Genomic DNA, 16,557 nt, shown 5'->3' with positions numbered 1-16,557 from the left:
CTTAACATGAGAATGCCAAAACCAAAATTTCCTATATGGAAATGATTGTAGGGTCATTACCCAATTATGGTCTCAGGTACCTTGGGTATTGCAAAGAGCATTGTTTTGAAAACCAAACCGAACCTGACGATTGGACCTTTTGACCTGGGAACCATTCGTATCTCCGGGTCCGGTTTTAGTCTGAACCGCTTTTTTGGAAAAAAAAAACATTGATTTGATCAGAGAACCGCTGACCCGTACGGTTGAACTGCTGAATCGTTCGACCTGGGCAGTGGTTCATGGATTAATGATTTTTTTTTTTGTTGGGAAGACTAACAAGATGAGATCAAGAGATGAGGAAGGGACTCAAATGAAATCTCAGATCTGAGATCACTGAGAGAGAGAGAGAGAGAGAGAGAGATTTGAGATTTGAGATCAAAGAGAGAGATCTCAAATCTGTTGCCGTCCGTGCTGCCGTCGTCATCACCGGTGAGCATTACCTTTCTTCTTCCTTCCTTCCTTCCCTCCTTCCTTTCGTTTTCTTTTCTTTCTTTCCTTTCCTTTCCTTTCTCAGCCGACAGCCAACTCCCTCTCTTTTCTCACAAAAGACTAATGATACATATACCCTAATATTCCAATCTAAGGGTTAAATGTATAAAACCATCTGAACCGTTCAACCCAGATGGTCAAACCGCTGAACCGGAAACCAGTGACAAAAACGGTTCTGTCTCCAGGTCAGTTTTTAAAACCTTGGGAAAGAGTAGACTGGATATGGACCACTTACAGCCTGAGGTTTTACGAATGCACTAAGCAATGGCAATAAATTAGTTATAAAGATAGTTGTCTCCAAAATATTTGTTGAGAGAACTCCAACACACAAATCTGAGTGTAATATTTGTTCCCAACAGAACTTTGGAAAGGACAGGAAACCTCATATTAGAGATAAATGGAGTTTCTCAAGTGAAGTTTCCAAAGAATAGCACTCCCACAACAATTGAAGTGTCCACCATCATCATCAGCATCATCCATGCATTGTTCCAACTATATGGGGTCGGCTACATGAATCCTGTTTCACCAATCCGTTCTATTTGAAGTCATATCCACTGTTAAATTATTAGTGCTTAAATCATTCCTTACTACTTCTACCCATGTCCTTTTTGGTCTACCCCTAGCTCTTCTAGCCCCCTTCCACTTGTAACAAATCACTTCTTCTAATTCGAGCTATTAGCAGTCTCCTATGCATGTGACCAAACCATCATAGTCCACTCTCTCTCATTTTATCAGTTATTGGAGCTACCCCTAGGTTTCTACAGATGGTTTCATTTCTGATCCTATCCTTTCTAGTTTTTCCAAAGTGTCCACAACATAAGACTCTTATTCTCCTTTGTATTTATACTTTTTTTATTAGTTACAAAGGAATTTTATTAACTAATAAGCTCAAAAAAAGGATTATACATCAACTAGCTCCCATAGATCTATTCCCAGACCCCATCCACCAAACAAAGAAGCTCCAAATAAATTCTCCCTTGAAACCCCTTGCTTGGTTAGTGACTTAGCCAACTCATTTGCAGATCTGTCAACCCATCTAAAAGATGCCTCTACCTCCTTGCTAGCATCCTGATCTCTCTCAAAACCTGCCTATACATGCAGTTTATTATTCATCCGCCCCACCACTAGCATGGAATCCTCTTCAACCTCCATGTGCCTAAGGTTTAGCCGTTCTTAGTCCTTTCAATAGAACTGAGATTTCTGACTTAAGCAAGTCTCCATATCTAATATCTTATTTGGCTTGAGAATAGAGAAAGAACTGCTCCATGTCCATTCCTAAAGACTCCCCTAATGCCCAAAGGTCCTAGATTGCCAAAGTGAGCTGCCACCAAAGTTCATCTTTATTCTATTTCTTCATGAAGGACCCTGTTGTTTTTGAATCTTTATCTTCAAAATGGAAGAGGCTGTGACCACTCCCCACCCTCTCACTATGCCATCCACTGAAAAAATACTGAATATCTCTATTGTCTTGACCCAATGTATTTACCTTAGGGAAAGCGCTTCTCAGAGGTCCCAAGTGTAGTGTCCGATTGGTGGGTCTAGCTCAGAGGCTGTCTGATGTTTCTGTTGATAGTCTGGATTATCTACCAGGGTGTAGGAGGTCCAAAAACATTGCAGACTTTTACGATGTAATAATAGCTACACACGTTTATAGGGGTGCTCGTAGCATGAAGAGGGAGAGGAAAATCCTTGCTCCTGGTTTAGCTTTTGTGATGGTTTGTTCGTGTGGTTTTTTGTTCGACCTTTGTGGTCAAAGTTGTCCCTCCATTTTGTGGTCTGTTTTGGTGGGCCCAGGCTGTGTTTTTTTTGGGTTTTGTTTCTGGCTGTCTTTTTGCCTTTAGGTTGCTGAGCTAGCTCTTGGCACCTCCTCTAGTATATGACTTGTATGCTTTTTCAGCTTCTTTTAATTAATACTCTATCTTTCTCAAAAAAATTCAATAGCACCCCCCGGCCCCCCCATGCACCTTACACCCCATCTATACATTTATTTATATACTAAAAGGTCAAACTATTCCAATATAAAAATGCAAATACTCCCACGTCGGATTTATTTAGAACTAAATATATTGTACAAAGTGTATCAACAAGAATTCATAAAATAAAAATAAAAAAACAGTGACAACCAACCAGCCATTGAGATTCAAGCATCCATAATAATAACTACATCAAAGGATATAATGCCACCAATTGAATGGACTAATACCAACCAGTTGTTGTGGGCAGTGGTCCAACTTTTATTGAAGAAAGGCTTTCATGATGGAAATAAAGAAAAGATGCAGATGAGAGGTGTCCACATGAATATAAGATGAAAACTTGCAGATCCACCCTTGGACCAAAAAAAAACAGAAGAAGAAAAAAGAAATTAGTAGGATATGGATTTGTTGCTTACAAAAAGATCTTTCGCATGCTTCTTCTAGCTAATCCATCAGCCACCAAGTAAAGATCTATAGGAACCCACCGCAGATTTTCATTATGAGTTAAGAATCGTGCTTGTCTCATTCAGGTACTGTGCCAGCATCCATGGACCTCATCATTTTACTTGAGTTACACATCAGTGACAATGTGGGGAGCTGTGATCTTTTCCCAATTCTATAACCTCAGACTTGACAATACTAGAGTCCCCAACATGCCCACTACAGAATCAAATCAAAGAGCCATTGTGATTAGTGTTGTAAGGCTTATTTAATTGTTACTTTATAGTTGCTGTTAGTAGGCTGACTTCTTAAGATACTGTCAGTTAGTTACTTGTCTTTTTTTTCTTATTAGTTTGGTTCTAGGGTGTGCCGCCAGGGGCATACTTGTAATTTCTATTCTTGTTATTAAGTTAATATAAATAGAGAACTGGCGGCAACCAGCAGTATCTTTTTTCCCTCTCAATCGTATCTCCCTTTTCTTCTCTTTCTCTCTCTCTCTCTCTCTCATCTCCCACTCTCCATGAATGATTACATGGTATCAGAGCAGGTTTTCTGGGCTGTAAAAGACCTACGCTCCCTCCTGTTTTGAGCAAGGTTTCCTTCTTTAAATTCTTGGACATGGAAGACAGAGAAACCCTAGTAGGTTATTGGCGGAAACCCTAGCAGATTTCTGGCGGCACTTCCTGTGTTTTTTCCTTGGTCGTAATACCAAGGAAACCCTAGTCGGAGAAGGGCAATGCTGATAGAGACTCTCTTCCTTCTCTGCTCGATGCTGTGAAGTCGATTTCAGGTTGGCACCTTCGTACAGGTGCTAGACAGGTGTGTTCTTGCTTTTGTCTTCTTTGGCCAATGGTATGAAGGGCTTATTCCTTGGTTATATATACTTGTTTGGATGTTGGATTGTTAGACTGTATGAGCTGCAGTAGGACTGATAGTAATGTCTGCCTTGGTTGAGTTGAACTGATTACCGGGCTGGTTTAATGACTGAACCATCTCAAAGTTGATTTCAGCAGTGTCTTGTTCTCTTCCTCGCATCCTAGAAGTAAATTCCTTGAGGGTTGGTATTCTGTTTGTGGCTGTTGTGTAGTTGTGTGGTGTTTGGACTGTTTTTCAACAGTATCCTATGGCAAATTATGAATCAACCTCATCGGGGGTTACACCAACCCGCAGCACAGCTGGTATGGGAGGTGAAAACATGATTTTTCCCATGCCAATTACCCCTTTAAATGGTCTGAACTACCTGGAGTGGGCTAAAAGCATAAAACTCTATGTAACGGCAAGGGGTAAAGCTGGTTACATTAATGGAAGGGTGAAAGAACCCAAGGGTGAGACAGCTAAACATGATAGGTGGGACCAAGAAAACAGTATGGTGATGTTTTGGCTCCTCGCAGCCATGGAACCTGATGTGAAGAAGAACTTTATGTGGGCAGACACCGCTAGTGAGATCCGGGAACAGGCCAAAACTACCTATTCTGAGCAAAGGCATTATGCCAAGGTTTACCAGTTACAACCTGAATCTTCAACCTGTAAACAGGGAAACCGTAGTTTGTCTTCATATTATTCAGCCCTTACCTCCATATGGAAAGAATTGGATCATTATTAGGCTATAGAGTGGAAACATGATGATGATGCTAAGGCCTACAGGAAGATGGTCTCTCAGCAACGTGTGTTTGCCTTCTTGTTGGGACTGAACCCTGCATATGAATCGTTGAGGGTTCATATCCTAGGAAGCAAAGAGTTGCCGACGGTTCACGAGGTATACTCCCTTGTTCAATCGGAAGAAAGCAGGTGGAGTGTGATGGTTACAGCTGAGGGGGAGCAACAAGTTGCTTTGGCTGCAATGAATAATAACTCCACGGGGAAGAAAAGTGACACTAAGAAGACTGATGATAAAGATAAGTTGTTATGTACCCACTGTCGGCGTTCACGGCATACACGTGACACTTGTTGGGACATCTACGGGAAACCCAAGTGGGCAGTGAAGAATCAAGAACAGGGTAAAAGTCAAGGTCAGAAGAAGATGAACACAGCACAAAATGCAGCACATGTGGCAACCCAAGATACTCAGGTTGCCGGTAGTACCTGGGACCACCCTAATAAGTTTGACCCCAAGGAAGATATAATGAATTCCTTCAGAGAGCACCTGGAATCTTATGGTAGGGCTTTGCGACAAATGGACAGCTCAGTCACTGGTACTCCCTCTACATCATTTGCATTTACTTCAGGTAAACGGCTTCTGCATTCCATGTCACTCCCACGGATTCCCCTTGGATCATTGACTCAGGGGCCTCCAACTACATGATCGGTAAGCCGAACTTGTTTCAGACTTATAGCCTTTTGTCAGGAAGGGATAGAGCGAGACTTGCAGATGGTTCTTTTTCCTCCATTGTAGGCCAAGGATCAATATCTCTTCCCCATGGCCTTAACCTGAATTGTGTATTGCATGTCCCTCAACTTCCTATAAATTTGCTTTCAATTAGTAGCATTACAAGCTCTTTAAACTGTAGTGTAACCTTTTTTGTTGACTCATGTGTTTTCCAGGACCTAACTTCTGGGAGGACGATTGGTAGAGGGAGCCTAGTGGATGGTGTCTACATTCTCGACAACAAAGCTGGTCTCTCGGTGTCATCCCCAGAGTCACATAGTCAGTCAAATAAGAGTCAATTTTTTTTGTGGCATAGTCGTTTAGGTCATGTTTCTTTCGAAATAATAAAGTCTTTGTTTCCGGTTTTATTTAAGTCATGTTCAATGTCAGAGTTCCAGTGTCAAACGTGTCAGTTGAGCAAACAATGTAGAACAACTTTTCACTCAAGTAATAAAAGATCAAATGTTCCTTTTCATGTTGTGTATTCTGATGTATGGGGGCCTATACCAATGTAATCTCTAAGGGCGGATATAAGTACTTTATCACATTGATCGATGATTGCTCTCGCTATACATGGGTAATTCCTATGCGTAGTAGAGACGAAGTTCCAAAGATTGTGAAAGACTTCCAGAGGATGGTATTTACGCAGTTCCATGTTGAAATACAGATCTTCCAATCCGACAATGCAAAAGAATACTTCCATGGGGAGCTCAATGAGTTCTTTGTCTCCCACGGATCTATTCATAGAAGATCATGCGCCAGAACACCACAACAAAATGGTATTGTAGAAAGAAAAAATAGACACCTCCTTGAAGTACCTCGCGGGATGATGCTACATATGAATGTTCCAAAAAGGTTTTGGGTGGATGCTATACTTGCAGCTGCTTATGTCATCAATCGCATGCCCTCCAAAGTGCTGAACTACATGCCCCTCATCAGTTATTGTACTCTCAGTCTCCTTTATTTTCCATTCCCATGAGAGTCTTTGGTTGTCGTGCCTTTGTCCATGATTTGTCTCCATCTCGAGGTAAGTTAGACCCTCGGTCCATTCCTTGTGTCTTTATGGGGTATCCCTCCTCTCAAAAAGGGTATCGGTGCTTTGATCCCGTTAGTCATAAGTTTTTTGTGTCTATGGATGTGTCCTTCTTTGAGTCTGAGCCATTCTTCCCTGCTTCTCCTCAGGGGGAGAGTAGTAGTGTGGAAGAAGAGAAGCAAGTTCAGGTATCCCTTCCTTCTATTCCGGACCTTGCTCCCTTCCGTGTCTTCCAACGTACACGTCGTAGAGATCAGCGATGTGATAGAGATGTGGAGCAGCCAAACACTGAGCAACCGACACCATTAGACTCCCAGGAGGTAAGTCCACTCCCTAACCCTACTCCTACTGTGGTGGAGCTCAGAGATACAAAAATTGAAACAATTCCTTGCATCTAAATTTGAAGTGAAAGATCTAGGTCCCCTGAAGTATTTCCTTGGGATTGAAGTTACCCGCTCAGAAAAGGGTATCTTTATCTCTCAAAGGAAATACACCCTTGATCTATTATAGGATACAGGCAAATTAGGTGCAAGGCCGGCAGATACTCCCATGGATGTTGACCACAAGTTAGGTGACTGTGTTGATGAACCTCTGAAAGATGTGAAACAGTTTCAAAGGTTAGTGGGAAAGCTGATTTATTTGTCCATGACCCGTCCAGACATTGCCTATTCCGTTGGGGTCCTAAGCCAGTTCATGCACTCTCCTAAGAAACCACACATGGAGGCAGCGGAGAGAGTTCTTAGATACTTGAAGAAATATCCCGGAACAGGTCTACTATTCAGTAAACACAATCACCTAAAGGTGGAAGTCTTTACAGATGCTAATTGGGCAGGAGTTGTGGATGACAGAAAGTCCACAAGTGGGTATTGCACATTTGTGGGAGGAAATCTAGTGACCTAGAAGAGCAAGAAACAAAGTGTGGTAGTAAGGTCAAGCGCTGAAGCTGAATATAGAGCTATGGCACATGGGGTGGCTGAAATCCTTTGGCTAAAGAATCTTCTAGGGGAGCTTGGAGTTGTTATTCATAGTCCTATGCCTCTTTACTGTGACAACAAGGCTGCAATAAACATCGCCAGCAACCCTATCCTACATGAGAGGACCAAGCACATTGAGGTGGACAAACACTTCATAAGGGAAAAATTGGAAAAAAGGGAAATTTGCATCCCTTATGTCAAGTCCAAGGAACAACTTGCTAATGAGTTATGTGACAAGTTGGGCATGATAGACATATTCAGCCCAATTTGAGGGGGAGTGTTGTAAGGCTTATTTAATTGTTACTTTATAGTTGCTATTAGTAGGCTGACTTCTTAAGATACTATCAGTTAGTTACTTGTCTTTTTTTTTCTTATTAGTTTGGTTCTAGGGTGTGCCGCCAGGGGCATACTTATAATTTCTATTCTTTTTATTAAGTTTATATAAATAGAGAACTGGCGGCAGCCAGCAGTATCTTTTTTCCCTCTCAATCGTATCTCCCTTTTCTTCTCTTTCTCTCTCTCTCTCTCTCTCTCTCTCTCTCTCTCTCATCTCCCACTCTCCATGAATGATTACAATCAGTAATGATCCCACCATTTCTAGATGGACCTAGGTTCCCAATAGAATTGTCAACAACATCAATGAAGAGTTTGATGTGACCATCAACCGGAGGAGGTTGAGGGCCCCTAGTCTGAGGCTAAAGGGTTTCTTCAAAGTTCCTTTGCAAGGTGTTGATAGATGTACCCCTGAACTCATCCATGGATAAATTCCTTTTAGAGAACAGCTCAAACAGCACAGATTACAAAATGAAGACTGAAGTTTCTCAACCATCCCTAGTAGCACAATAGAATGTTAATTGACAACACATATAACCCAGTACATCTCCTAAAGCCCAAAAAATCACTTCCAAGAGAAGGATAGAATAAATATCACATTTTCATTTCATCTTTTAACCCCCAGAACTTATATACAACATGAAAAAGTAATCAAATCCCTATTTTGTGTTCTGCTTCAATTGAATTCTAGATCACTCAGATTTCTCAGGTGTTAGGCAATCAAAAAATGAATAACAGAATTAGTACCAAGAAAACTGATTTATGCAAAAGGAGTCTGGAAAATCTGTTATGAGTAGGAAGATCCTGCACTTCATATCGTCACATTTATGACTCTCAATTGAGACTGAAGACAAAAAATTAAAAAATAAAAAGTAGAAGTGATGTTCTGTACGAGTTGAAACAAGAAAGAGCTGGGAATCTTTTTCACTCATATCATTCCTCACTTGACAACCTCAAAGCAGTGCAAAATGAAAAGGCTAAATTATCTCAATTATCAAAAACCCATATGGGCTTTTCTAATGGTTTTTTTTCAAAACAGACATATATAAATTACATAACCAAAAAAAAAAAGAAAACCAGTTTTCCCAAAAAAAAAAGAGTTGCGAAATCTGTAAATTACACTAGAGCACATATCAATCTCAAGGAAAAGCTGGATTAAGAAACTCAACAACTACAAGCTAGATTATTTAAAACTTCCGTGGAAAAATAAAAATGTGTAATTCAGCCAATGCACTGAATGGAAACAAAATTAGTAAAAAAGAGACCCGGCATCCAACACCTACAAGCTAGAAATTCAACAACACAAATAAATTAGGCATCCAACCAGTGCTTAGAATCGCCCCACAATCTACTACTTCAATAATTACAAATTTTCAACGAACACGAACTTCAGAGTAAAATAAAGAACTTCTAAGAATTCAAAGTAAAAAAGAAAAGAAAAACACCGTGATTCTGGGATACCAAGATATGGGAATTCACCTTTAAAGCTAGGTAGAAGTTGCAGAGCATGGATATTATGATGGTTTCGAGAGGCAGGTGGATGCAAGCAAAGTAAGGTGTGCAGGTCTCGTCAAGGTACGCACAACAAGAGAGGCTGGGGACTTCCTCCTACGGGAGAGAAACAGTCCTTAACTCGGTCAACGAAGGAATGCGCACGGTTTTAAGAGGGTGATTAGATTAATTTGCTGAGACGTGTTGGAATAGTTTTGCTTCCAACGATTTTTCCCTTTTTTGTTTCTGGGTAAAGGATTTTTATCGTTGAGTGACTTCGGTACACCTCATAATTTTTTTCGAGTTTGTACGGTTGTACCATTGAGACAGCTGGACAGTAATTCATATAATTCAACGGGTTGGTGGGTTTGAGACAATAAATTTAGAAAATCAATAAAAGTTTTTGAGAGGAATACATCATAAATTTCTCAGTTAACTATATTACTCGAAATAAAGAGTTACAGAAAAATGGATACTCGGAATCCTTCAGGATAGTGTCCATACAAGACAAAGGGATCCAAGTTTTAATTAATTGTGCTAGTTTATGGATGTTCATAGCTCTATTTACATAACAAAAAAGAAACAATTTGGATTTGCTCTAACAAATGTCAAATCTGATCCAAAAGATGAAGAACATGCCAAGGGAAGTCCATTCTTAATTAGATTCAAAGTCTTGAAGCACAACTTGACCATCTAGGCAAACCAAAATATTAGTCTAGTGTCTTTCAGCAGCTGCTTTGAGACCTAGGTAGACGGCCATCAATTCTGCTTCCTAGCAAGACTCGGCTAGAAAAAAATACCATCAAAAGCACTTAGGAAAGAAAGTTGATTAAAACCCATATCAATATTTTTATAAAAAATGTGAAATTTTTGTTAAAATATCTTAATTTTTGAATTTTGTCCATTTTTAATTGTAGTGGTAAAAATGTAATTTAAACAATTATTTTTCTCCTCATTCAAATACCTCTCATTAAGTCTTATATTAAATCTATGGGTCCCCTCTCAACCAAATTTCAAATTACAGATCCCACCTATAAGTGTTCTGGATGGCATTTGTAGAGTTTGTGATCTTCTTGATTCTAACCGACAATGGAAATTGGATTTTCTTCACAGATTTTTTGATCCGATTTCAATTCGAAACATTCTTAAAGTCCCTATATCTACTAGATCAAGTGGTGATGATGGTTGGTTGTGGACGTTAGAGCGTAAAGGTATTTTTTCTATAAAATCTGCCTATAAACATCTATGCTCTATTTCAATTGACTCTCAAGATGGTGTGTTTTGGAGGAGGTTCTGGAAATTGAAGATTTACCCAAGGGTTTTACTATTTTATGGAAAATCTTACATGGAGAACTGTATACATGGGATAAGCTTTTTGGTGTAGGGCTTGAAACGTTATGCCTTTTTGGGTGTAACCACGTTGAATCACCAGAGCATTTATTTTGGTATTGCTCATTTTCTAGAGCTATTTGGTTTGGGTCTTCTTTATCATGGAGACCAAATCAACCTTCCAAATATAACTATTGCTGAATGGTTTCGGAATTTTGTGATTGGTGCACGACGTCATGATGAGGAGATGATGCCTGACCTGATTTTCACGACTACTGTGTTGTGGAAGATCTGGGATGCTCGTAACAAATGCATTTTCCAAGGGTATTCGGGATGTACTTCAGATTGTGTATTGTTTCTGTTAGGGTGCAACTCGGGCGGGTTGGGTTGGGTTTATGGTCAACCCAGGCCCGACCCTAAAATTTGGGCTTAATGCCCGAGCCTGAGGTCAAGCCCGATTTTCCCAACCCGAGCCCAGTCTACCCTGTAATTTGATGCACTCGGGTTGGTCGATAAACCCACTCTAAAATTATACATATATAAATGTATTTATGCAAATATATGTACATATATTTATGTATGTATGTAAATATGTATGCAAAATATATATACAAATATGTATGTATATATATGTAAATATGTATGCAACATTTACATACACACACACACATCGGCTCGAAAAATAAAAAAGCCTGACTTCTTGGGCCTGAGCCCAGCTCGAGGACCAAAAATCCAAGCCCAGCCTGTGTAAAATTTCAGGTTGGGCCGGTTTGGGCTCGGGTTGGGCCTGCCCAAGTTGCACCCCTAGTTTCTGTGTGGAATGGCATAATATTCAACAAAAAGCAACACATGAGGATGTGGGGGTTCAACACATGCGTAGGAATATGGAATCAAACTTGTCCCTACTGAGGTGGATGTCATTATTTACACTGATGTTGTTGTCAAAGACGAATCTAATTCTATTGTGTGGGTGATTACTGGCGTGAATTATAAGTTCATCAAGGCGGGAGTTACTCCATTTCCTCTTTGTGATGTTGAAGGTGTGGAAGCATGGGCTATTCTCTTTACTTTAAAGCATTGCTCAACATTTCATCATGAAAAAATCTGTGTGGTAAATGACAATCTCAACGTGATTACTGCCTTGCAAGGGGCAGTGCTCTCATCTTTATGGGTTACTCAACCAGTTATATCTGACATTAAGAACGTTGATGCTTGTTTTGATGATTTATCTTTCGTTCATGTGCATAGATCTTTAAATTTGATTTCTCATAATTTGGCTACAAGGTTTAGGGGAATTCAACATGGATCTATTTGGATTTCTCCTCCTGATGTATTCCTTGACTTTTTTAGAAATTGAAATTTTAATTGTAGTAAAAAATAAACTCCTACCAACATTTATTAAAACCAATTCATGACTAGAATACCCCTATTTTTGAATTTCGTCCCTCCCTAATTGTGATCTCACAAAATGTAATTTGACCTACTACATGTCTTCTCATTCAATCCCCATTAAATTTTACATTTAGGGTGTTAACTCCCAGTAGACATGTTCATGGGCCAAGCTCAGGCTTGGCTTTTGTCAAAATTCTAATGGGCCCAGCTCGAAGCCCAAGCCCGAGATAGTGTAAACTTTGGTCTTAAGCTTGGCCCGTGAACAGGTCTAACTCCCATTCTTTCATTGAATCCTATATTAATTAATCATATTAAAGAAAAAATAAGTGTGATAAAGAATAAAAGTTTTTATAAATGATAGAAATAAAATACAAATTTAAAACCAACCAAAAAATGGAGTTATTTTCTATTTGGTTGTGAGTCAACAAAATGTGTCAACCCTTGATGTCATAGTTAAATAATAATAATAATAATTAAAAAATGAAAATACACAAAAAATATATACAAAAAATAAAAATGTTGTAGAAAACATTTGTGCATTTTGTAATATCATATATTTATCATATTAGACAAAATGAACAACCTAAAAATGGAGTTGTTTTCTTGTTTAGTTATGAGACAACAAAATGTGTCAACCCTTGGTGTCATAGTTAAATAATAATAAAATTTTAAAAAAATATGAAAATGCACAAAAAATAAAAAATACCAAAAAAATTGTAGAAAACGTTTGTGCACTTTCTAATATTATATATTTATCATATTAAAAAAATACCAACCAAAAAAATGGAGTTTTTTTCCTTTTTGATTGTGAGTCAATAGAATGTGTCAACAATTGATGTCATAGTTAAATAATAATAAAAAATAAAAAATATGAAGATACACAAAAATACAAAAAGTACAAAAAATATAGAAAACATTTGGGCACTTTCTAATATCATATATTTATCATATTAAATAAAATAAGTGTGACAAATCAAAATAATTTTAATAGACATAGAAACATTAAAAAAATTGTAGAAAATTTTAGAAAACATATTATTTACTATCATCATTAATTAAGGGTGCAACTTGGGCAGGTCCAACCTAAACCTAACCCAACCCAACCTTAGTTTTTGCATGGGGTGGGCTTCAGTTTTTTGGGTTGTAGGCTAGCTGGGCTTGGGCCAGAAAACTCAGGCCCTACCCAACCCAACCTGAGCGCGCGTGTGTGTATTATATTTATATAAAATATCTTTTTTTAATTACTAGTATATGTATGAAGTATGTAAACAAACATTTGTAAATGAAATTTGTACATATTTTCAATTAATTCTACTCTTAAATTGGGTTATTAAGTCCATTAAAAGATGCATATGTAAAATTATGTACATAAATTCTTTTAAACCCAACCAACTCACCCGAGCCCAACTAACCCAACTCGGTCCAACTCAAGCCCAAGCCAACCTGAATTATGTTGAGTTAAGCTCAAGTTGGGTCTCAATTGATAAAATTAGGCTTAACCTCGGGTTGGGCTAGGTCTGAGCCCAAGGTTCACACCTTTAGGGTTGGGCCTGGGTTGACCTTCAACCTGACCCAACCCACCCAAATTGCACCTCTAATCATCACCATCATCATCGTAAAAAATTTCCACATGCAAAGCATGTGCAACTTACAAGTACCATCAAAAGAACTAATATGAAAAGAACAAGTTCATCCACAAAAAGAATAAGAATATTCGGGATATCATGAGTGAGAGTTAAAGTCAAGGGAAGATTAAGGTAGTATTTAGAACCAATGTTGTTTCCAAAAAGGTGTTTTTTTGAGAAAACAGTGTTTTATTGACATGGTGTTTTGATGGAATCTACAATTATGCTCCAAGAAACATAGAATTATATGACTAGTTGTTAATGAATTTGTAACAACTAATTCATTAAAAGCTCAAATAACTTCTAACAACTAGTTTCTCATTCAATGCTCCAATAGTTAATTTTGCATTTGATATTCTAACAACTAGTTTTACATTTAACTCAACAAAGTATTAATCCCAAGTTCCCAACTATTTGGATTTAATTAGCTGCAATTAATTAAGTTTACTTTTTTTTTTAAGTTTATATAGAAGTAGAAATTCCAATTTATTTTGTTTAGTTGTTCAAAGTCTACTCGGTCACAAAGGGAAATTAACCACCTTTACCTTAATTACAAAAGGCAATAGATCATCAGATCGATGTACAATGGTATCTGCTCGGAAGACACATAACACCTGAACTGAAGAGCTTTAAGTCCTTTAAAGCGCATATATGCACCCAGCCACACGTTGGTTCCAGTAAGCTACCACGTACATATATACTACTGCTGGAAACTTCTTCCTACTCATTAGTCATCATCAACGAGCGAGGCTCCCTCCCATACCACATAGTCCCATTCATGACAAGTATACGTTTGTTCACTCACCCATACATCCCAACACCGAACTGTGTGAACTAACGTGTCATCTGGGTAGATTCCTCTGTTGACAGCACAGGTGGTCGTCTGTCGATCGAAGCCAAATTTCTTCTTTGTGCTTGGCATGCATATATCAGAACAGTTGGGTTTTGGTGGGTGTGAGAAGCTCGAAACCGGAAGCCGGCCGGGGTGAAGCTGCAGTAGGTAAGACCCAGCTGCCTATATACCATGTAGAGCCTGTAAATACGTGGCTTTGATATAAACACCTACCTCTCCATTGTGGAATTAATGGATGCCGTGTGACCAAGTTGTCTGCATGCAAACTTTGTCCGTTCAGGATATATATATATATATATATATATATATATATATATATATATGTACTTATAGAAGACTTGGTGTTAATCTCTCTCTCTCTCTCTCTATATGCCGAGCATTAATTCAAATTACCTCGAGGTAAGTAATTGTTCTGCATTAATTTTGTTAATTTCTTCAGCAATTTGGTATGTAATTGTTTCTAGATCTGTAATTTGGTTTTTCTCTGGATATGATGAAAAAACAGTTCATTTTCATGCTTTCTGCTTTAAACTTTTGAATGGCACGGAATTTGGGAATTGAAAGACCAAACTTGATTTGATTTGATTATTGGACGTAGAGAGTATTGTATCGTCATGATAGCAGAAATTCTGACCTTCACAGCAGCGGCGTTAAGATGGTGTGTGATTTGTGGGGGAAAATGCTTTTCCAAGCTGAAAAAGAAATATCTCCATCCCAACTCAAATTCACAACGTCAAACTCCACCCCAGAATGTCGACATTCATGTTGATCAGCTCCAGCTGAATATGTTAGGTACAGGAATTAACGTCTCTGAGTAGTCATAATTTGTTATTGTTTATTCATTACACCATTAAAACTTATGTTTCAGAAGCGAAGCTCAGAACGCTTTTAATTTCTCCGTTTGTTATCTCAAGTGGTGGATGATTCCTCAAGCGGTCAACCTGGTTTCGACCGTCTAAACTATCAACTTGACAAGGCAGCATCCGCACTTGCTCCGATTTATAGCAAGATTCAAGAAGCTCCGCCAGCTGACATGGAAAAATCTCAGGAAGATCATCCTCCTGCCGCTACCCAAGTCCAAGTCGTCGACAAGGGAAAAGCTCAGGCAGATCCTCCTGACAAGGGAAATATTGAGGCAGCCCCTGACGAAGGAAAAGCTCAGGCAGCAGCTCGTACCGAAGTCGTCGTCGACGAGATAAAAGCTTAGGCAAATCCTCTCTCAAAGTGGTTCGATCACCGACAAAGGAAAATGGTTCAGACAGCTCTCAGCCTCACAACTTATGAATAGCTCTGTGTATGATACGCCTTTGAATACCTCTATCTGTGTATGATTCTTGTTAATTGACACATGAAATGAGATTATTTTCATTTTAATTTTAAACAGAATTTGAACCTAATACAGCATCATTAATTTAATTTATAGTGGATTCAGTTGGACTTGGCATGAAAAGTGGAAATGAGCTAGCTAATATATATGTTGACTCCTAAATAAGTTGATCGATCTCATTATTTTCCTAACAATAAATAAATGGTTCCATTCTTTGAATACCTCTATCTGTGAGTTTCCGTTCACAGTTCTCCGGCGAAGGTAGCTATGGATGGCAGTTTCTGTCTCTAGTAACGATTGTTATGTGTGGAGTTTTGCCATTCTTTGCGAATCTATTCCAACCATGGATTGGAGATATACTTGTCTTTATTTCTTTCACCTTTATTTGGTTGCAGAAGTTCTTTATGTCTTCCTTCGTCCATTTTTGTATTTTGATTTTTTGAAAAAAAATTGTATCTAGGGCCTTGTTGGCTCTTTTTGTTTCAATTTCTGATTGAATGAAATATAATGCCTAAGGGCATTTTCAAAAAAAAAAAAAAATTGAGTGTGCAATAAATCTTTAGAGCTAAGTTATTTATACTATCATCATCTCTCTAAGGTAAGGAAGCTCCAAGTGACTCGAGCATTGAAGAACTTAATGATTTCTGAGCTACTTAAGAACATCTAATACAATATCTTACTAAGGAGAAGGTTACAACGAGCGATTCTTAAATTGTATTTTTATTTTTAAGATTTTGATGTAATCAAATGTATGGTGCACTCTATAGATGCTTAATAAGATTGTGTTAATGAACCTTAGAAACTACAAAATTTAATGGTTTTAATTCTTAGGATGTTTTTAGCTTAAAAAAGAGTTAATAATCAAGAAATACTTGTTGAAAGCAGAAACAAGA

At 38.4% G+C, this 16,557-nt stretch overlaps 1 protein-coding gene and 1 long non-coding RNA gene across 9 annotated transcripts in view; one reads left to right on the top strand and one right to left on the bottom strand.

The window, feature by feature from the left end:
• The window catches only part of LOC104610829 (cold-responsive protein kinase 1-like), a 38,708-nt gene extending 29,349 nt beyond the window's left edge, over positions 1 to 9,359 (bottom strand). The window contains exons 1-2 of one of the 5 annotated variants that reach the window (XM_088902924.1): positions 9,127 to 9,356; positions 2,918 to 3,161 (exon numbers count right to left, since the gene is read on the bottom strand). In XM_088902924.1, coding sequence (XP_088759050.1) covers positions 2,918 to 3,027 — 110 coding nt within the window. In that variant the 5' untranslated portion in view covers positions 3,028 to 3,161; positions 9,127 to 9,356. Of the gene's footprint in view, positions 1 to 2,735; positions 2,855 to 2,917; positions 3,162 to 9,126 lie in introns of all 5 variants that reach the window. The other 4 variants (XM_010277632.3, XM_010277633.3, XM_010277631.3 and 1 more) reach the window with 4 other exon arrangements.
• A 5,077-nt stretch (positions 9,360 to 14,436) lies between these two features.
• On the top strand, positions 14,437 to 15,734 carry LOC104610828 (uncharacterized). Of its 4 annotated transcripts, none has more exons than XR_016085447.1 (3): positions 14,437 to 14,736; positions 14,843 to 15,129; positions 15,252 to 15,734. It is a non-coding gene; the product is annotated as an uncharacterized LOC104610828 (long non-coding RNA). The 4 variants fall into 4 exon arrangements; XR_016085446.1 differs by having other exon boundaries at positions 14,442 to 14,736; positions 14,936 to 15,129; XR_016085445.1 differs by lacking the exon at positions 14,437 to 14,736 and having other exon boundaries at positions 14,743 to 15,129.
• Positions 15,735 to 16,557: the final 823 nt, after the last annotated feature.

The sequence above is a fragment of the Nelumbo nucifera genome, chromosome 4 (assembly GCF_055504915.1).
Source record: "Nelumbo nucifera cultivar China Antique chromosome 4, China Antique-T2T, whole genome shotgun sequence".
In the NCBI taxonomy this organism is placed as follows: domain Eukaryota; kingdom Viridiplantae; phylum Streptophyta; class Magnoliopsida; order Proteales; family Nelumbonaceae; genus Nelumbo; species Nelumbo nucifera.
This window is presented reverse-complemented; position numbering and strand designations above follow the sequence as displayed.